The sequence below is a fragment of the Anser anser genome (assembly GCF_964211835.1).
Source record: "Anser anser genome assembly, chromosome: 1".
Lineage (NCBI taxonomy): Eukaryota > Metazoa > Chordata > Aves > Anseriformes > Anatidae > Anser > Anser anser.
This window is the reverse complement of record NC_139720.1, coordinates 146,098,610-146,120,816: the sequence shown is the minus strand read 5'-3', so window position 1 is coordinate 146,120,816 and position 22,207 is coordinate 146,098,610. Positions and strand designations below refer to the sequence as shown.

Genomic DNA, 22,207 nt, shown 5'->3' with positions numbered 1-22,207 from the left:
TAAAGAAATTACTGTCGAGAAGATGAAAGGGCATCATTTTAACTAGGCTATTTTAACATAACTCATCATCATCATGTTACCTCACCATCACAGTCACTCCTTCAAAAATAAGGGGATGAAGCAGAGGAAAAGTATCCATGCTGGCTTTGAAAAGGAATTTCCATGTTAAAATACTTGGCCACAAATACCATGCACATAAACACAAACTAGGCAGCTGTCAGATGTGATAGAAATGAAATATAGTGAGAATTATGCTTTTTCCATGTTTAGTAATAAAATGTATGAAGGCATAAGATGTGGATGCAACATCCAAAACAGTAAGCGTCTATGATCCAAGTTTTCCAATAAAGGTCCATATGAACTGAAGGAGTGTTTGCAGTATCATCTGAATCCAGGCAAGTTTAATCCAAGGAGAGCATTCAGCCTCTCATTGCTGCAATTATGGTAAGTTCTTAAATGCCAAAATAGTAAATACTTGAATTTACAGCTGTAAGCTATTCTTCTTCTTTCTTATAATCCCGATAGCCATGAATTATCCATTAATTACAAGAAAATATTTTTAATCTTCTTAGAGTTATCTTAGTTTTAGCCAGCTCTGTTTTCTGCCTTGCACTTCTCTTCTGCCTGCAAGGGGAGTGGAGTGACGTACCTCCAACCAGGCACTGTTTCTCCTCTCTGTGACCTGCTGCACTGCTTCCCAGCAGCCTGTACCCTCTGCCCAGAGCCTGCCATGGCCACAGAGTTTATCTGTTATGTGGCACCTATTTAGGCCATTTCTTTGAGGGTCATCTCAGCTTCCTCCTCTTGCTTCGGAAGTCTCTTCCTTATAAAGCCCAGACATGCTCGTCCAACCCGTGGTGAGGTAAATCTCTGTTCTTGGCCGCAAGGCTCTCAGAGAAAGCCATCCATTGCATGTCCAGCCATGAAAAAAACAAAACAAAACAAAACAAAAACCCACAAAGCACAATGAGAACCTCCTCTTCTACAAGCTCCACAATCCAAGGACTGATGAGTCAGCACAACCTTCCAGCAAGTTCTGCCTCTTCCGAGCTTAGTGGGTTCCTAAATAGCTCTGCTATTCCTGCTCAGCTCTTTTCCAAAACCTGTTTGAGTGTACCCAGGCAGGGACAAGAAGTAGCTCAGGCCATCAGGCAGGGCTACAGTCCCAGCAAAGGTGTCTGATATGTACTTTACATTTCTCTACAGCCTGAAACAAGTAACCAAAAGCACCTGACTCCTCTCAGAAGGTACAACCATGCCACTGCAAAGATGCTCTGAAGGCCGCAGCGAGGTCCATGGGCAGCCCCAGTCAATATGCCAGAGCAGGCCCCTCTCAGCCAAACAGTTCTCCCTGAGTACAGCTCAGGGCTTTGCTCAGAAAGGCACACTGCCATGAAACGTGCCCAAGGCCCTCCTCTGCTCTGCTGCAATTTCTGTGTTTCACCTACGGTGCCTGCTCTGTGTGCTGGTATCCCTCAGCTACACAGCTTCTCGCTTCAGGACAGAGTATCTGTATTTCTCCCTTCGAGATGGCATGCAACCAGGTAAATTCAAGTAAATTCTTCGCTTTAATTCTTGTCACCGTCCCAAGGAGGTTGGCACAGTGCTGCAGAGCTTTGCCGGGGGAAGCGTGAGCAGCTCTTTGTGTGCTGCCACAGGGCAGACATCACTGCATGAAGCAATCTTCTCCCGTGCCTTCAAGTAGGAACTTGAACATCATCACAAGGATGGTTTAAGACTCATCCTTTTCTCCATCCTGCTTCTCTGCACAGGATGGCTCCAGTTCTGCTTCCTGAAGCCTTGGCGACCTGCGTGGTTCGCTCACAGGAGGCTGAGGTTGCCTCCAACCCCACAGGCCCTGTGCCATTCTGTGGGGTCACATAAACCAAGTTCTACCAGGCAGCGATCTCCACAGCAGGCTGTGGGGTGGCCAGCAGGTGGGACTCTACCAACGGGCAACCACAGCCTGTGCTTGGCTCTGCAGCCTTCCATTTTCTCCTCTCCTGTCCCCGGCCTTGGTGTCCTGCTCTGGCCTAAGCCTCCCAGCCTGGATGCCTGCCCTCCATGCCTCCTCCAGCCTTGGGCCTCAACTTTTGCCCTGATTCCTGCTTCCACACAGCTTCATCTCACCCTCCGGCCTTCATTTCTGCTCTATTCAGGAGGTAAGAGCCCTGTCCCACCCAAGCCCAGGTATATGGGTGTGGTAGCACCATGTGGGATTTAACACTGAGGCGGTGCTCAGAATGATTCGAGGCCAAATGGATTCCTCCCACACCTTGGCTGCCCCTGGAGAGCGGGGATACACGCACGTTACCCCCGCGAAGCTGCGTGCGGGGTCCTGACACTGCACAGCTCCTGTTTTCATGTCATTCCAAGCAGCCTGTGAGTGCTGCAGGTCTGCAGTGCACAGACAGGACCCTTGCCATGTTGAAATGCCTTCCAGCAGCAACCACCCATGTTGGCAGGCTATTAAGTTTCTACAGAATTTTGACAAGTCTCCAGAGGAACATCAAACCATCCCAAATCTCCTGAGGGGCTAAGAATTTAAAAAAAAAATGAAGAAGAAAAGAAAAAAAATAAAAGAAAAATCTGACTTCACATGTCATTATTCCCTGCAGCTTTGTAGCTAATTTAGAATCTGTTGATCTTGGTGCCAATAAATAGTTTATCTTTAAACTACCTCTATACTTTCAGGCTTGGTTTCATTCTCAGGTTAGCGTTGATCATTTAGCTAACAATTCAGTGATCTAACAGAGCCTCTAAGAAGAGATATTCACTGTATATATCTGTCGGTGTGTATTTGTTCCGTTAAGCAGAACCTCACATGATAGCTGAATATTTCTTTACAAAAATCTGCCTTCTCGGAAGCAAGCAGTGAGCGCGGCGTTAATATAAGTGCTAATGTGCTGCCCTCCAGTGGAGTCGGGATCTGGTTTAGGAGGTTGAGTTCTGCAAACCTTCACTTGCAGCATGTTTAAAGAAAACACTCATATGGCAAATATGAAGTCACAACATTAAATTAACCACTGGAGGGACAGTGTTAAATCTGTTCAAGAGTGTTTTGTGGAGAGGATAGTTTGCATCTGGCTTTAATTGTGCAGTGCAAAACAGTGCTGTCCCAGAGCACCTCCTTTCTCTGCAAGTACTGCAGTCAGAGGGAGCAGAAGGTCGTCAGCTGCTTGTGGATGACACTTCACATTTCAGAGCTTCTGAGGGTAACTATAGGAAGTTCTCATTTTTAAAGAATAGCCAAATCCAAAATGTTTCAAAACCGACCAGATGTTACATGTAACTATTAAGGCAGCTGGAAGGAGCTGTATTTATTCACTACAACATCCCTCATCATCTGGTAGGAAAATGTGGCACCTTCTGGTTTGTACCAGAAATGATTATGTTTATTTGAGCATATTCAATATTTCTGGGAATAACTTTAAACCACTTTTTTCTTTCTTTCTTTTTTTTTTTTCCTTCTCTCACTGGCTCTTTTTCTTCCAGACATTTTAGGACAGTCATTGCTTCCCAGAGGTCCCCTTCTTGTCCTCATTTCATTTTTCCTACATATTGTAAAATCTACAATTGGTTCAAAGTTACATTCACAATCTTAACTTGCCTAAAGACTCTTTTATCAAAGAGTAGCTTCAGATGAATATAAATTTTAACAATGGGCACAACTAAAAGTTGACGTTGTAGAACTCAAGACCACAAGACCATGATGTTCGCCATTGCTTCAATTTTCTTTGGGTATTACCCTCTTCATTTTCTACATAATGCTTTGCCATGTTTCCATCACACTGCCTCTACATCAGGACAATGCAATGCTTTTAAAACCACATCTTCATGTTTTCTTGTGCTCATATCACTGGAATGAGATGAGGAAATAAATGTGCATATGGATGATAAAAAACTCTTTTTCTGCTCTCAGCATAGTGGAGTTGTAGCACCACAAATCTTCCAACTCAGTCTCTACCAGCACACATTTTCCCTTTTCAGTTCTTCTTCTCCAGCTGGACAACTCTTCCAGCCAGTGCAGATGTGGGCTGGTGGGACACACGGTCATTCATCCTCCCGTGCTCTGCCTTGCTCATTGCCTAGCATGGTTTCAGCAGTCTGCCGTGGGGCTTGCAGAGAGAGGTTGTTTTTATAAAAGTTTTGGATGGTGGGACCCTAATTTTGAAGGTATTCTCTCCCCATCTGTGCTGGGGGTCAATAGCTCCAGTTGTTTTATTAGTGGTTAGTATTCTTTTCTTTTCTTTTCTTTTCTTTTCTTTTCTTTTCTTTTCTTTTCTTTTCTTTTCTTTTCTTTTCTTTTCTTTTCTTTTCTTTTCTTTTCTCTTCTTTTCAGAAATACACCTATGTCTTCTGTAAAATCATAAAAAAAATAAAGATCCTTTAGATGTGCAATACAATATAACCTAGTAGGTAAAAGCAGTCTCCTAAGTAGTCCTTGACACGGTGGCTTTAATTTCTATATGGAGGCAGGTGCCATGGGCAGTCTGGACTTCAATAAAGCATTTGACACTGTTACACATAAAGAACATGGAGCAGGTCCACTAGGTAAAAAACAAGCAAGCAGAAAGCTATGGATGGGTCACGTCAGGAGAGGAATTACTGAACCGAAGGATCCTGCCTACTCTCCAAAATATATAAGGGTATAAGAAGCTGCAAACTGCAATAAAAATTTGCTAGTATTCCAAGCCATAAGGCAATTTTCCTGCTGAAACAGACAAAACTCAAATAAGCTTGTATTTTGCATAGCACTGCTGCTGGTGTTGTCACAAAGTTCTCAGGATTTGCGTGGGATGGGGGCAGTGGGGTGGGGGGAATAGGTTTGCAAAGAAAGTGATCCCTTTTGTTAGACCACTTGATATATCTAGACTAAGTAAACAGCTCTCAGGCCTAGCTCCTTCAGCAGGTCCAAAAACCAGCAGTATAAGCCACGATAGCTGCAAGTTAGAAGCAATCACTCTCAGATCAATCTTATTATGCTAATCAATTCCACCACATGAGAGAGAATGATGGTTAGCACCTGTGGAGTTGGGGGGTTGCTAACTGGGAGGGCAGTGACAGCCTGTCAGTTCCTGCAGAGGTGGGGAAGAACAGGGAGGTGGGGTGGGTGCAGAGAAAAAAAAAAAAAAAAGAGGTCATTAGCACCTGTGATATATTTTTAAATATGTTATTACATTTCTGGTATTTTGTAATTAACCCAAGTTAATTGCAAGCTCTTGGATGCGCATTTCCAGCCCAGAGGATAACCGGTTTATAAAACCAGCTTGCTCCCTTGGAAGGTTCAGCTTGACATAGCCTAGTAACAGGTTTATCAGATAAGGTACCACTAGGCTTAATGTGCTCCTTAATTAGGAATGTAAACACCTTCATTAGAAAAAAAAAAAAGGCCTCAGAGAAATTCTGAAGAGATTTTATGATTATCAACTCGAAAGAGAAAGTATCGCAGAAGAGAAAGCCAATTCTTCACTAACTGTGCTTCTGTGAAGCAGAGGGATTTGCCTTCACCAGGACATCTGAGATTTGAGGGTTCCAGCCTGAAGCAGAGATTTGAGGGGCAGCCAGCTCCTTCGGGGGCATGTGGGTATAAATAGAAGCATTTGCGTACACGTGCATGCCTGTAAACATGCAGTTTATGTAGCCATGTGTGTAGAGTGGGGCTGTGACTTGGGCTGCTGTTAGACACGGCCGTGCTTGCTCCTCCTGTATGCCTCAGCAGGTTGTAGCTCATAACTACCCCCAAACACAGCCAACGATTTGGCTGCTCCAGCATGTTACCCCTCCTCGTCTTGCACTGGGCCTCGTCTTGCGTTTTGGCCTTTAGGCCCCATCCCCTCGCTGTCCCCACAGGTGGGACCCACACCCATGAGCTGTGTGGATGGAGGAGGTTCATGGGGGTTGCTCCACCAGCTCATCCCAGGGCAGTAACCCCCTGCCACCTCGCCCTCGGGCACCTTGTGGCCCCAGCTGCCTGTGTGGCCAATTTTCCTGGCCGAGGGCTCCCCCACCGCTCTCCCTGCTCTCCCCAGTGACAATGGTGGCTTGGGCAGCTTGGGATATAGCTCTGAATTTAAATGCAGCCAGCCTTTGGTTTGCAAAAGCAATAAATTCCCTTCAAACATGGTTATGTAAAAAGTAGAATAATACAAAAAATAATGTTTGTTGGCAGAGTATGTATCCCTTTGTCTGCAAGACAGAGGCCTGTTGACAAACAAGAGGCTTTTCTGGGACTCAGAAATCAAGTACCAAAGTATAAAAGACCACCACCTAATACTGAGTTTGTTATGTTTGCCGAACACAGTGAATTGGCTCCAGTGTTGCTTAATGCACTTGTACTTGAATTTCATGGCTGGGACCATCCCAGTGACATTCTTCTTCATGTGGTGACCTGCTCCTGAGAGGCTCACCCTACGAAAAGCCCACCACTGCTACTCATTGTCCGCCTGAGATGCAGCAATTCGTATGTTTTCATGTAAACCATGGAAAATAAAAACAGAACTCTGTTTTGACCATTCTAACAAATATTCTGTTTTTTAGCTAAGAATGCAAATGTGCTGCAGAGCTAAGAACAGACATTATTTATTGATGGCCACCATAGGGTTTCTATTCTATTTACAATTTCTGTAACTTCTGTTGATGGTCACCGTAGGACTTCAGCTCAATTTCTTCCAGTAAAGTATTTCTAAATGTCTTCTCTTCTGTCCTGTCTATCAACAATTATAGTATAGAAAGGATGTCAGTCTCTGCAGGGTGCTAAAAATCCCCTGCTTCCCAAATATCATCATGTTCTGAGGTGCTCAGCAGCTCACAGGATGGGACCCTGAGGAACGGAAGCAAAGTGTGAGCTCAAATCCTTATCGATCTTTGTAATGAAAGCCAAGGCTCAGGCTGTTCTCATTATGCTATCTGTCATCTAGAAAGCATAAAGCCCTGTAAAAAGGAAAAGATGTTAGGAAAACGTCATCACTGCATCAGTGGTTTGTATTTTCCTAATAGGCTTTTAATTTTTTGCTCCAAAGGGGAAGTAATACATGTCTTAGGAATTAGGGAGAGCTTCTGAATCTAAAGTGAGTTGTTTTCATCCCAGCAATTTCAGCTCACCCCTGAAAGCACGATGCCAAAAGTGAGAGTCCTGTCCCTCAGGCAGGGGCAGGCGGTGAGGCGTCAGGCCCTGTGAGAAGCACAGTGCTGACGCGGCCCTGGGATTACCCAGCAGATAGCGTACAAACGCAGTTCCTCATTACTTCTTGCACTGGAGTTGTTCAATCCCAAAGCATATGTGCTCATCTACAGTCTGTCCCGGTGGTGTCAGATCTGGCCTGCATCCCTCTCCATGGAAAACTCCAGAACCCCCCAGGAGTGCATGGCACAGCCTCTCCCACCTGCCCGCTGCTGGCCTTTCCTACAAGAGCAGCCCAGGCCCTCTGACAAGAAGTGAGCAAGCCAGGAGGAATATGTTATAGCACTTCCCAGCAGGAGGGGCTCAAAATAAAAGGGATGTCTTCATGTAAATCATCTTCAAAAAATTTTGCTTTCAGAGGGGTTGAAAGTGAGCCTCTCCCACTGAGGAAAATCCTCATGGGGGCTGGCCAAAAAAACTCAAGTTTTTTTTTCCTCATTACAGACGTGAGGTTTCTGATTTTATTTTTTTTAGTTGTGTGTTAGAACAAATCCCAGATTATTATTGTTTGTTTTTTTTTTAATTATAGAAAACAAAAGAGATCACGTTACTTAGCCTAGGGGTCAGAGCAGCCTTTTGACTTGAGGAAGGTACAGGCCCCTGCTCACATTTTTTGCCCTCATGAGCATTTGCTTGCATAAAATAACACTGACAGGAAAGCCATGGCAGCAACCCAAACATCCAGAGGTCATGAGGGCCTTCTTATTGCTCCATCACGTCCCCACAAAATACCCTCCTTCCAAGCAGGAACACCACTAAAGTGAACTGTGGGTACTCGCACCTAATTTCTGCCCTCATTTCCGCAGGCAGGTGAGCTGGATGCACAAAGCAAGCTTAAAAGGGCCTTTCTTTCCCTCTCTCTTTTGCTTTTCTTCCTGCATCACATCATTTCTTTCTTTTTTTTTTTCCTGAAAACATTTTTCAGAAAGCTGATGGCCTGTCTACACGAGAACCAACATGTGTCTTTGTGTAAGATGAGAAAACAGCTTTCGATACAGACTTCCAGATGTAGTTTCCAGATAAGCCAGTCTGTGAGGAAACACACAGCTCTTTATTAGTCTTCATTGCCCCCGCGTCTTCAGCATGTGGTGCCCCCATTAACAAATCAAGCAGTCTTCTATGTCTCCTCTAGTCAACGCAACTACCACTGGAAAAAAAATCTCATTCCTACACCTGAGCAATGAATTATTTTTCTGGTGGAGGTGCCAGATCACAGAGGCAATTAAAGAGGTATGTGTAGCTTGAGCTCTTGTAGCTTCCTTTTGATGTTTCAGGTAAAAGGAAGAATAGAGTTGTAGCATTGTAACGCTTTTTACATCTTTCTCTGGGGTTGTTTTTAACATGTATTTGCAAGGTCGAAGTGATATAAAGCAGATATGAGAAACTGTGTAGTTCATCTTGTCCTGCAAATGCTATATTGTTCTGTGCAATATTCTGGTGCTCACAACAATACAAACTGTAACCAAGACTACACAATAGTTTTCTTCATAATCTCCATGTTTTCATTTGCTTATAGTTGTCTAAGTTTATTTTCCTGCCAGGCTTGTGCTGCCATCATTGTCATTCAATGACGGGCTCAGAGATGCCTCTCTCCTCTTGAAAAGAAAATTCAAACCGCATCTTTTTTTGCGAGGCTGGAGCCAAACTAAACTCTGCTGCTGAACTCTGAAACTTATGAGGCCCTGCAGTGAGGATTATATGCTTATCTTAGTTAAGAAGGATTTAGCAGCATCGGGAGCATACAAAGATTATCTACCAAGTGCGTGTGAGAAACTGTGATAATCTGTGGAAAAGGCAGTTCACGAGGTTCCTCTCATAAACGTTGGGAACTCAGGGTAGGCACTGGATTTGTTGGTGGCACCTGTGAAGTTCGTATGGTCTACCCACATTTATTTATACAAGTCCTTTTGTCTAGCGTTCTGCTTCCCAGACAGATATGTCTGTGTGTGTACAGAAATATCAAAATAGCAAAGCTCTCAGAGACAGCTGTTGTGCCTTTCCTCTCACGAAGTCAAGATTTGCATCCTTGAAGTGTACCTGCATCAGTGATGAAACTAAAGAAATGCAGACACTAAAAAAAATCCTCTCTGCAACATTAAGAAGCACAGATATCTTTGATCCTTGTGTTCCTTCTCATTTTTTTACAGACTTTTTTTAAAAGACAAAAAATATCTATGATAGGAAATGAGCTTTTACACTGTGTTAACAATGAAGACTCAGAACTAAAATAACAGTTAAGGCTGTCTATCAGAAGTTATGAGTTTTAGCTTAGACCACCAACTACGGTAACCTCAGTGTTTGTGTATTCTGTATATTTACTCCATTTACTCATGGATACTGTAAACCTAGTGGCAGCACTACTTAATTATCTAAGTAAATTAAATTCAAAAGCTGACTACAGCAAATGCTGCTCTTTATCCTTCAGACAGCACGAACGAAGCATTTTCTGCCTGGGGATGTATATATTTATTTATTTATTTATTTGTGTGTACCTGCCAGGCCATGGTAACATGCCGCAAAGACTGCACAGAAGGACCTTTCATCTGGGAAGAGAAATATTTGAGTAACAGGGTCTCAGGCGTCTCTTTTCCTATTGCCCCGGGCCAAACCTGTGCCTCGCAGTCTCCTGGAGAGAAGCTGAGACAGCGAGTCTCTAGCACTTCTTGCTGTGGTTGCCACCGGGAAAATAGTCTTCCTTTTCCTGTCAACTTCTGTGTGTATTCCTAAGTTATTAATGAATATGCCCTGAAAGGCAAATATGGCTGTAATTAGCAACCCCCTCTAGTCATGCTGAGACTTGCTGTGTGTCGCACACCTGATCCACAAAGACCCAAGCTTTGTTTTACACCTCCTCTCCTGACACCCACTTGTCCTCAGCTGAAGCATTGAGTCAGGATGTGCGGAGGGCTTTGCAGATGAGCAGCTGGAAATCCCATACTGCATGGGGGCCATTACGTGGTCCCTCCAAAAATATACTTCCAGCTTCTTCCTGCCGACCACTGCCCACCATCCTATGGGACAGGGTCATTTGTTTTAGTTGAAACATGCAGACTGACATTACTCCACTCTGGTCAAATATTCAGTGCCATAAGCTCAACGCCAATCAGCTGACATATTCTGCAGCAGATATTTACGTGCACATGAAGAAGGACTGAATCTGTAGGACAAAACCAGCACAAAGTGAGGCTTTCCCAAAAATCCTGTATGGTGGAGGCGCAAAGAAGGATTTACTAAATTGTTTCTGTGCACCGGTACACATTTAAATCTGGATTTCCTACACACGCTTTAGTACCAGTAATCAAAAAGATCAGCAGTAGACCAAGACTTCAGCTTTGCCTGCCAAACATTCATAAATAAAGGGTTTTACTGGAGCAGCAAAGCTCTACACAGATGCATGATCTGCTCCTCATCTCCTGAATTAAGAAGTTGCTTAGTATGCCCTGTGTCCGCAGGGGACAGCCCCTGGATTGCTTCAAATCTGGAGCTCGATTTCTGCCCTTTGGGACTACTGAGGCAGCATCCAATGCCAGCATCATGGCAGTCGGTGTGAGACAGCAGACATGTCCCGAGTGGATGCATGGATGCCAAATTTGTGTAAAGCAGTGTTTCCCTCTACCTGTTCCCAGGGCCCAGGGCTCCTCATTTTACTCCTGGAGGCCCCCAGCAGCACTGTGTACCTGGGAATAGGAAGGGAAGGGGCACCTTCTGTAAATTTGTTCAAGAATTCCCCAGAGCTAATTACTTTTAATGGTTAGGGACCATAATAACTGGAGTTTTTTTGTTTGGTTGGTTGGTTGTGCTTTTTTGTTGTTGTTGTTGTTGTTTTTCCTGCTTCTTGGCAGATGCAGGCAGATTGTCCAAGCTTTGCATGTTTCTACATATGTCAGCTAGGCTCAAAAGTGATCTTAGCACTAGAAAATCCCTTGTTGTGCACATGGGATTAATGTGTGGTAGATGATATGGTGTGGGTGTAAATTAAAATGCTTGAAAATTGACATCAAGCCCAAGAGCAGCCTAGCATGTCTTGGTAGATACCAGCAGGTATCATCCCAGCTGAGGGGCTACCTATGGCCCTACTGCCAGAAACCTCCTGCATCAGACTTTCCCCCCTCCTCCATTACAAAAATAAACATTTTGGTTTTTAACTCTAAAGGAAACAAAAACAAAAATAAAAACAGGGAAAAAAAAAGAAACAGATGAAACACACAAACAGAAAATAACATTGTCAGTCTATAGCAACATACTTGAATGGGTGCAGCGGGGGGGAGGGAGGGAGGAAGGGAGAATAATTAATTTTAACGTTTTGGTTTTCCAGTCTGGGAAAAAAAATCTCCCCTAGTGTTCTAATCCGGTCACATTCAGCACTTTGAACTGGCTTTTTCCAGTTAATATTTGCCATATGCTTGACATATTGCCATGTGTAATGACAGAATGCAGGGGGAAAAAATGTATGTTTACACACAAAACATACCCCTACATGTATATTTATATTGAGATAGAAAAATATTTTATGTATGTATGTATAACTTGACACTTTCAACATTTTATGTAAATAAATACCAAATGGATAGAGAAGATTGTATTATACATTAATAGGCTTATACTTCGTTTCCATTTTTCAAATCTGGCCATGATTGCATGTAAGTACCTCAAACAGTAAACATCTGGGTGGCTTGAAAGCAACTGAAGCATGTTTTTACTGTAAGACATGCTTTTACTGTAAAGTTACAGATTCAAACTTCACCACTGAAATTCTGTGTCCAGACCCAATTTATAATAAATGTGATGACTTTGCAATACCAGTGTGGAAACAGCCTTGATAATATTCATTTATGAAGTCTAACAAGCTCTCTTATAATTAGGATTCAATTTAACAGACATGTGTGTGAAGATTATATTCCTGGAACTTTTCCAAGTAACTATACTGTCATAGCCAAAGCCTTTGTCCAACTTAAATGTTTGACAGTTTATGCAATTGCATGACTATTTTCCATCTCTCACCTCCAGCTTTAGGACAATTTATCTCTGATTCTCTTTTGTTTCTAGGTTTCAAAGTGCAATTTCCTGCAGAAAAGAATATACTTATAATTCAGCTTGTCCACCCACCCACCCACCCGGTTACCTGTCTCAGCTAGCCCAGTTGCTAGAAGGAACATATAAAGCAAGTTCCTAGCTTGATGCCGGCGTGATATAATCTTTGCTTAATCCATTTAGTGTTTAAAAATGTAAATGTTAGTGGCTATCTCAAATTCTACAGTGCTGCTCTAGTGGAGATTGTATGCTTGAAAGTGGCACAAAGCAGCAATTGTACTCTTCTGGGAGCCAAAAAACCTTGCAGTATTTGAGATGTGGAAAATTTAAAAAGCAGTTTACATCTACTAGGACCAAAGTGTTGCAAATGTATCTCAAACATTTGCAATTTGAAGCTGTAAGATCCCTAGGGCATACTATGTGCTGTAACAATACCATTAAATATATTGTATCATGCTAGAGAAACAATTTGTGTTGCTTTTTCCTGTCTCTTTTTATCCCTTAGAAAGAAATCCAGTACATGAATATGCAACATTAGCTCTTATTCAAAGTTATTCATAGAACTGAATTTGAAAAAAAATGAAATAAATTAGCACGTGTGTTTACAATAGAGATCACAGCCTTTATTCCCCCCCAGCCATTGTAATAGCACTTAAAATACAAAGTTCAGCTTCCTCCTTGAGTTAAAGCTCTTAAATCTACAGCTTTGCCTACGAAAAGAAGCCAAGGCTTGTTAGCAAAGGCAGCTCTGGGCTTTCCCAGCAGGTCTGTGGGAGCCAGCGAGGAAGGTGGCTGCCTGTGCCACTCGCTATCAGGTCACTCCCTGGCTCAGCTTTTAGATGCTTCATCTAGATCTTTTCTTGACAAATCTGATGTGGTGGGGTGAGGACACAAGCCGGGCTGGGCTACTGACCCCCAGCCCTCTTTTATTTAGTGATCATGATGTAGCTCTCGGTACCTCCATAGGAGGACTTCTCCATAAGCCAGCAAATGCCAGGGTTCGTAGCCTCATCTCTGACAAATTTGTATGCAGATTGCAAGGCCAGGCTGCCTCATGCAGTGAGCCTTCTCAGAGAGGCAGATGTGCAGCAGTGTGTGTGTGTGTGTGAGTGCACGTGCACATCTCCCCTCTCTTTGTTTAGACCTCCGTATAGCTCCAGGCATCACTCCCGTTTACCTTTGTTCTGATGATGAGCCCTTCTGTTCTTGTTTTGGCAACACACACAAATATTTACTGATGTTCATAAACAATCACCAATTCTATCGTTTCAGGTAAAATATCAAGAGAACATGGCTCACCTGGGTGAATGTAAATGGACTCATGTGTTCCCTTTTCTGGTGGTAGGTATCCACATGCATGCAGGCATTTCCAGCGCGCAAAGATCACTGGGTTCTGCTCGAGTCTTTGCAAACATCTATGAATTGCTAAGACACACCTACAGACAGCTGAGCACCGGACACTGGTGCAGGGATCAGTTTCCATTCAATAAAACACTTAAGCATCTCCTTCAGTGCCACTTAGACTGGAACATCTGTTTAAATCTGTATTTCCCAGTGTGTGGGAGAAGTTAATAGGGAGGAGGAGGGAGGAGAAGGACCCAAAATGGAGCAGAAGCGGAAAAGACATCTGCTCCAGCCCACCAGGCTCTGGAGGAGCTGATTAGCCTGGATGTCACATGAAACTCAGCCGTATCACTGTTGAGGCCCGAGGCAACTCGTTATCTCAGGTTGTTATAGTTGTCCCTTACAGTCACATTTGTGAAGGCTCATTAGAGTTGGGAGCGGGGAGAGAGTAAACTCGGGCATTTACTGCACCAGAGAGAAGGAGAAATAACAGGTCAGGAACCACGGCCTTCAATATTTTGAGGAGCAGCCATGACAACAGGCACAAAGGTCGGTGCTCTGAGAAACTCTTAACAGGACCAAATTGCTGAAATCCATGACCGCCTCCATCCCATGCAGCGGCACTACTTCAGCACCTGAATGTTAGCTTTGGGGATGCCTCATGGCACAAGGTCAGACCCACTGTAATGGCTGGGCAAGGGGAGGGGACAAGGTGTGTTGGAGGGAGGCGGTGGCAGTGATGCTCTGGTGTCTGTGGTGCAGGTTTCCCTGGTGTACTCCGCCAGCGCTGAATACTCCAACTGCGGCGAGAACGAATACTACAACCAAACCACCGGCATGTGCCACGACTGTCCCAAGTGCGAGCCGGGTGAAGAGCCGTACATGGTAACTTCAGCATCCTCCTCTGGCTGGGGGACACGTGTCTTGAGCTGCCAACACAACGTGAGAGGTGGCCAAGGGGGCCGCACTCAGTCTACAACATGAGTCTCTCCCATGCCTAGCGAGCCGGCAGGCAATTCTAGGATGGAAAATGCCCTGCCTAAAAACAAATGCTTTGTTACAAGGTGGTAATGCATTGGTATGAGAAAAAATAGGGAAAGAAAGGGATGCGTGAGCAATTTTAGGCCACGCATCCCTCGGATGGGAGCGCACGCATGCACGAGTGTGCTGTGGGGGCAGGCACCATGCACCCACACACCCATATGCTGCGTGCCAGGAGCAGCCTGTTAAAAGTAGTATGTCAAAAGTTGTAAGGTAAAAGCTTCACACACATTCTCTGCCGGTACGTTCTCATCTCAACGGCTATTTAATACCTGACAGTGCCATTCCAGCATTGTGTGATAAATAGGTTAGTCTGGCATGCTCGCTGGCCCCCCACACAGAGAATTTAATTTCTCTCTCCCGCTAAGATATTTTGGCACTAGAGGAACTTGGAAGCTTCTGCCACATTTTAAATTACAGTTCCTAAGTAACCATTTGATTTACAGCAGATAATTGTTGCATATTAAAAAATAAATTACTGAAATCCTGTTTGGTTTTAATGGGATAAACATCCCATTGCAAGAATTTCACACAGTTGGTAGTCCTGAACAAGGATGTTTGAATAATAACCACTTCGTATTAGTTTTATTTAATCTAAACGTAACATTCATCTGGGACACGTGAGTTCAGGGGTTACCAAACCTCATGCAAACCTTGCTTTTTCTAACGGTCCTTGTGGCCTCTCCTGTCATGAAAACAAGATCACCGATATCCCTGCTGGAACTCTGTTTCCACTGCAATTTTATTCTCAATTCTCCAATTTTCAGTTCATTTTTTATCTGAGCAGCAGCTGAAATTCACTTCTAAGGCTGCAACATGATTTAAATAGCCCTGAGGGGTCACTGTCAAGGAGTATGACATCCCAGCTCCCATTTTCCTCTCCAGGGCAGAGTGTGTTTTTTCTTATGTCCTTCCCTGGCCTTTTTAGGACAGATGTTAAGGGACTTGGTACTATACTGTGCCAGGTATTGCATTCCCTTTTCCTAGAAGCCAGTGTGCAACACAGGCCTGCTTTCCAACGATTTTGTGTTGTTGCAGACCTGCGGATATGGCACCAAAGACGAGGACTATGGCTGCATCCCCTGCCCGTCAGAGAAGTTTTCCAGAGGAGGTTACCAGATATGCAGACGGCACAAAGACTGTGAGGGATTTTTTCGAGCCACAGTCCTGACACCAGGCGATCAGGAGAACGATGCAGAGTGTGGACCTTGTCTCCCAGGGTAAGTATTCAACTACAGACCTTTGCTTTACCCAAGGCACAGCAGAATACTTTTTTTAATGTCAAAATCTCTGACAGTTTCTCTTCATGTCCTAGCTGGTTGTAGTACAATATTGGTGACTTACACCTTTTAGTCCCTGCTAAAACAGTAAGTGTAAATATTTCAAAAGTATTGGTGAATTTAGTAAATCAGAAGACCTCATCAATAGTACTGAAATCTCAGTGACTGAAGAAACAACTGTTGGGAACAAACTAGAAAAACTGAAATTTCTCCTGTTCATAGAAACAGAAAGGAAGTAGTTCATGTAGTATAGGTGTGCAGTGATGTTGTAGATGCTCTAAGAAGTACATCTTGGCCTCTAGCTACAACATTGGAAGTCCCCATTGTCCTCATTCATAGCTTATTCATAGGTCCTGCATCCTATGAATAAGCTTCGTGAAGATGTCCTGGATTCCCTGTAGGTCCATGCTGGCACTGGAAGTCTGTGTCCACGAACACATAATCTCTCTTCTCCAAATGTGACCAGCTGGCAAATTTGTCAGTAGCTGACAGTGTTAGCTAACAGAGCTGTTAGGAGATGGTTCGTGTTTAGTCAACAGAGAGAAACGGGTGTAAGGGGCTGCTAATGTAGTGCGTGTGCTCTCATTCAGAGTAAAAACAAGTTCCAGAGCTTGTTGAAGGGGCTAAAATATAAGCTGTTTTATTGTCCATCTTTTTAATGCCTGTTAAGCTCAGTGTAATTCTGATAGTAATGATGAGAAAGCAGTTGCTACACTGAATATATTAGTAATATATTCTTCACTAAGTTACCTTTGGAAGCCTGAAAATCCAAGCATGCATGTGCTTTCATTTTTTTTTTATTTTAATTTTTATTTGTGTGTGTGTGTAGCGTAAGCAAATACTCTATAACACAACCTCACTTTACCTACATTTTCAATTTCTGCCACTGTGGCTTGTTGGTTTAGATATTCACCTCCTCCCAACATTTGGCTTTTGTGCAATTTGCAGACGCAGCATAGCCCACACAGCTTATAACGCAGGAAACTCTGCTTATAACTGCTAAAGAGACTCTGCAAGGCTCCAGGTTTATTATATCAGCGAGTCTGTGTGAAATTTTCACAGTTTACAAATATAAAGGAGGACTTGTCTAACTGCCAGCCAAGCAAACTGATGATGTGATTTGAAAAGAACTCCCTCTTGACTTCCCCTCATACATCATAAAGAGCAAGAAAGTTAAATAGTGGCCACAGTCGCCGTTTTGCAATTTTGTCAGGACTAATGAGGTCACCCAGGTGGGAGTGGGGTGCTGGCTGAAAATAATCAGCTTGCACAGCTGGTGCTTGGGGAGTAATCTGAAAACATCCTGTTTGCACAGGTGTAACCTGCAGCAGAAATTGGCCTGCCGTAGGCTGGCTGTGTGCAGCTCCTGGGTCGCTTTGGCAAGGCCAGCAGCTAAGGAGAAACATGCACTTACTCTGAGCTTGAAGAGATTAAAGTCTCGGGATAAATTACATCTGGGCTGAAACAAGCTCTGAAGCCGTCTTGATGCAACTTGGAGAGCCCAGAGGTTTCTTCTCTGTGTGTGGGGGGGGAACACAGAAGCCCTACATCAGAGCAAGAGAGCTGGTGGGCAATGCTGACCCTTTGCTATTGCCCCAGTGGCACAGGGACATCCAGGTGCCTGTATGAGTGGCATCTGACAGCACTCCCTTGCCCAGGGAACTCAAGGAACCTCTGAGAGTGGAAGTGGAAAATTAAGGTCTACATTTTCAGAGGACTGTGCTTCAGTAACATGTTGCAGACCTTCCCCAGGTAACAGCCCGCATGTTGCAGTCTCTGTCTGGGGGCATCTCGTCTTTTTGGTATTTCCCACCAGCTCAGCAAAGCAGCCTGAAGAAAAGATGAGAATGGCACGTTCTGACCAAAAGTTTTTAGACAAAGCACCACTGAACTAGCTACCTTTACCAGTGGCTGCAAATGTCTTCTTCTATCATTTGCTTTAAAGTTGACAGCAGATAATTAGGTATTTTTCCTTCATATTTTTTACAGTATTACTGATGTTCTCTTTTAAGGAAGGAGACCTTTGGTACAAGAGCATCCATTGTTTCTCTGTGTTCAGGTTCCCTTTCATGTAAAATAGGAATAACACTATTGGTCAGGCTTACAAGAATGTTGCAAGACTGTGACCTGGGAAGAATTTAAAGGCTTATCTCCAAAGCTGTGGTTTTCAAAATCAAAGTTAGTCCGCCAGTGATCTCTGGAGGTACCTAGACCTAATAGCCTGGGGCACTGCAGGCTTTACCCTCTGCTCCTATGCAGAAGCACTTCCATCATGGTGAATAGGATAGGTCAATAATGGGGAAATTAGGTACAACTCAGAGTCCCCTCCCTCAATGGGATGACCCGTTAGGTGTTCTTGGAGTATGTTGGAGATCATAACCCACGAGGAGCAGCCACAGCGGGTCAAAGCAAAGGTCTTTTTAGGCCAGCAGCAGCCATGAGTGGATACCTACAGATGAGTAAGAACAGGGCAGACATATATGATATCTTCCCCTAATGCTGTCCCAGCAGCTACTTTCAGCTCGAAGCACTGGCCTTCTCACAAGACAGAATGCAAAGGGATAATATTTCTGTAAAATGTAGTCAGAAATGCCTCAGCTACCAACTCTTCCCCTTTTAATGTGTTTGTCCATGGTTACACCAGGTCCAATTCTCCTCTCGGAGGTGTTTTAAAACAAGCTTTTTTCTCCGTTTTCAGAATGACAAGGTTTAGCAGTGTGTTTCTTACAAGATAAAGTCTCCCCCTGCAGTTCTGGGTAAGGCAGCAGATGCTTTCACTTCTGTGCTCACAACCTCCCTGTTACCTCTCTGCAGACTGTCACCTGCTGAAAACACAGACCCCCCTGTTCCCAGGTGTCCTGGTCCCTGCAGGAGGCAGACCTAAACCCGGGGCTCCAGATTCTGCTTCTGGGACCAAGTCCCTGAATGTGACATGGTACCACCAAGATTAGCCCAGGATAAACCATCATGGTGTTAAGAAGGAATCATAGAATCATTAAGGTTGGAAAAGCCCTCCAAGGTCATCTGGTCCAACTATCACCCTACCACCAATGTCGCCCACTAAACCAGGTCCCTAAGCACCAGGTCCAACCTTTTGGGAAGCACATCCACGTTTCAGTCTAGGCTCCGCTCTTGTGTTTTTCCTTCAAAATCCAAAGCCTGGGAGTGCTAAGGAAACAGAAATAATAAGTGGAAGAGTAGAACCATGAAAATTCATGATTTTTTTAATGGCCACTTCTTCTCTATAGTTAGTGATATAAAGAGATCAGATACTTCCAACATTGCTTTTAATACTTGGTGCATTGCAAAATAGCCAGAAACATCAGTCTGTTGCCAGTACTTCATAGGGGTGAACCATCAATGTCTGAAACTGCAGAACTTCCTACTCACCTGGGTGAACAGTTGCTTGCCAATGAACATCATCTTCAGTCTTATTTACCCATCCTCCAGCATTCTCCATTGTGGTGAAAACCAAGAAATATTCCACCAGTGTGAATTAATTACATGTTGGTAATTCCAACAGTCTGTTGGAAGGGCTGTTTATCTTCCCTAAACCACTGCGGCTATTACATTGTGAATCCTAGCTGTCCAGTATTTTTCTTTATAGTTTTATGTGTATCTTTGGCCTGCCACTCTCTCTTTCTCTCTCTCTCTCTTTTTTTTTTCTTTTTTTTTTATTGTGGTTTGGCAGTCATTTACTGCTTTTTTATTAACTGCTTTGCAACCTAGTATTCTGCAGGCCCCCACAAGAGACAAAAGATGAAGTTTTGCTCTTGGGAGAAGGGCAGAGTGTCAGAAGGGGCATGGGGCACAGAAGCCAAAGGGAAGAGTGAGGGTGAATCTTTTAATACCAGTAAGAAAAAAAAGGGGAACTATGTTCAGTTTGCATGCTCTCTGAGGTACCTCCAAGCACCACCTTCCACCTTGCATCTCAGTGTCCATTTCCTGGACATTTATAGTTTGTTTGAAGGCTGGGCCATTCATTAGAGAGCAACTGATTTTGATGGACAGTTTCAGCAGTGATTTTCTAATGTATACATTTTCCAGAAAAAAACATTCTGCACATACATAGACAGGTATGTAAGAGCAGAGAATGGATTAATTGTTGCTTAAAATGTTTATTATGTTGAGTACTCATCTACATAGAATAGATTAGGACTGTTCATTTCTTCATTAAAATTTAGCAAGTGATTTGTAAAGGCATATCCGTAACATCAACTGTGTATGATTTGGATGTAATTTACTCATTATATTGTCTGTGGATCCTATTCTTGCATAACCAATTACCTTATTTCAAGACTAACTTTATTGGCAGCCCAGAAGTTCAAATTATGGAAAGTTTTCCTTCATGCTGTAACTCTATGATCAAGGGCTTTCTTATAAACGATACAGCAATGAACTTAGAGAAAAAAAACTGTGAAGCCTAATCTGGCTTCCCCTGTAAGGGTGGTGTTTTCCTGCATTTGTTATTCATATTTGGCTCTGTTGTTACTAAGATTATTCTTACAGTGCTTGTGAAGAGAATTAGCCAACCATATCCAGCTGGTGGTCTTGCCTGAAAGACTGCTGTTTCAGAAAATAATGCTCTTTTATTTTGAAAGGTCTTATTTCAGGGCATGCCGTAAACTGCAGCTTGAACTCAACAGGGAGAATCATGTTGTTTTAGGCAATGATACTACTCCTTGTCATGTAGGCTTGATGGTTGATTAATTGTCTTTTAGGGGTAAAAGGAAGAAGAGAAACACTGTCTCCATTCAGGCAGTTAAAAAAAAAAAAAAAAAAGAATAATCTTTGCATCAAATTGCTTATAAAAGTTGGTGTATTTTTTTTACATGATTTTATCTCAGTGTAATTGGTTGCTGCTGAACCATGCTCAGTTGCAGTATATTAATTTACACTGTTTTGCCTCATCTTGCCCTTCGTTTCAGTTACTACATGCTGGAAAACAGACCTCGAAACATATACGGGATGGTTTGCTACTCGTGCTTGTTGGCGCCTCCTAACACCAAAGAATGTAAGTGCTCGACAATTTCTGTGCATTTCATCTGGTTTTGACTCAGATCATCTGGAAACTCAATATGAAGTTTTTTAGCGATGATTATGATGTTCAAACAATGTCAGTCTCCAGTAGAACAATTTCTGCTTCCAAATAGCCTTGCCAACAAAGGAAGCAAATGCTGAACATTTGGGGAGAGATCAGAAGCTTCGATTTTAGGACCTGCTATTGTTCTGTTATACTCCAGTTTTCATCTGTTAAGATGTCCCATGCAGTAGTTATCTTTATTTAACCAAGTAGGTGCAAGACAACACAAATCTCTATAATTTTTTATTCAGTTCAGCTATGAAGAAAACATGGGACGCTTTATAGATCCTTGTAAAAGTACATCACACCTTTTTACATCCTTTGGTTTCAAAGTGATACAGCTGTTAATGTTGGAGTGTGATAGCCAGCAATGATAAGAGGTATAACTGTATATTTCATTGACAAAAGGGGAATGCCTGTAGTTTGCTGGTTGAAAAAAAAATATATGCAAGTGTGTGCAACATGTTGGCAGTACACATTCGTGTGTGCAATAGCCACTCTCAGGCTGTGGGGAGCGGGGACAGCCCTGCAGTAGCACTCTAAAGCAGACGTAATCCCCCCAAGAAGACTGCATTCTCCTTTAAAGCGTAAAGAAAGTGAGAAAGTGAAAAGCAAAACTGAGGCTCCCTCTGAATGAGCAAATGACTTGGATGCTCGCTCAGAATCTGGAGCAGACCAGGAGAAAAATAAATAATAATAAAAAAAGACGAAAACAGCCAGTCCCCCAGAGAAACCTGATGCATGTAAAAACAAAGTCCCCTCCATGTTCTGTTCTTTTAAAAGTCCTTACCATGAAAAAGAATTGGAGTACTTTGCCTGCTGGATTTGAAAGCAGTGGTTGATAAAAAGCTCCCCGAGCATTTATTTATGTATACAAATAGCAATTACCTAATTCAGATGCTGCTGAACCATGTGTGGTTGGTACCCTGCAAGCCACTTCAAAGGAGGAGGATTGGTTATTAACAGCTACTACTTTTCCTAAAGCAGAGGAGCTCCCCTTAGCCAGGGATAAATACCACCCTGCAGAGCTCCTGGTGAGCGGTGACAGCCCGTATGGAGGTACTCCCCTGACCCGTGTGTGTGCAGCCTGGCTGCTCAGCTCACCCTGCCTGGCTGCAGGACCCCAGCCGGTCCCAAAATGTGTGCTTCTACCCCAGAAAGCAGGAGTGGGTGAGGGCAGGGTAAGCACAATTCTGGTGAGGTTGGGTCTGTACTAGGAGGCGAGGCAAGGGTGCGAGGGAGAGC

The 22,207-nt window shown here is 43.5% G+C and overlaps 1 protein-coding gene across 3 annotated transcripts in view; it reads left to right on the top strand.

Annotated features, from left to right (window-relative positions):
- Positions 1 to 22,207, top strand: part of LOC310892161 (tumor necrosis factor receptor superfamily member EDAR-like) — a 52,739-nt gene that overhangs the window by 12,053 nt on the left and 18,479 nt on the right. For 2 of the 3 annotated variants that reach the window (XM_083819546.1, XM_083819545.1), the window contains exons 1-5: positions 1 to 444; positions 13,487 to 13,555; positions 14,321 to 14,443; positions 15,638 to 15,819; positions 20,808 to 20,893. The exon at positions 1 to 444 is cut by the window's left edge. In XM_083819546.1, coding sequence (XP_083675672.1) covers positions 442 to 444; positions 13,487 to 13,555; positions 14,321 to 14,443; positions 15,638 to 15,819; positions 20,808 to 20,893 — 463 coding nt within the window. In that variant the 5' untranslated portion in view covers positions 1 to 441. The remainder of the gene's footprint in view (positions 445 to 13,486; positions 13,556 to 14,320; positions 14,444 to 15,637; positions 15,820 to 20,807; positions 20,894 to 22,207) is intronic. The other variant, XM_083819547.1, reaches the window with a different exon arrangement.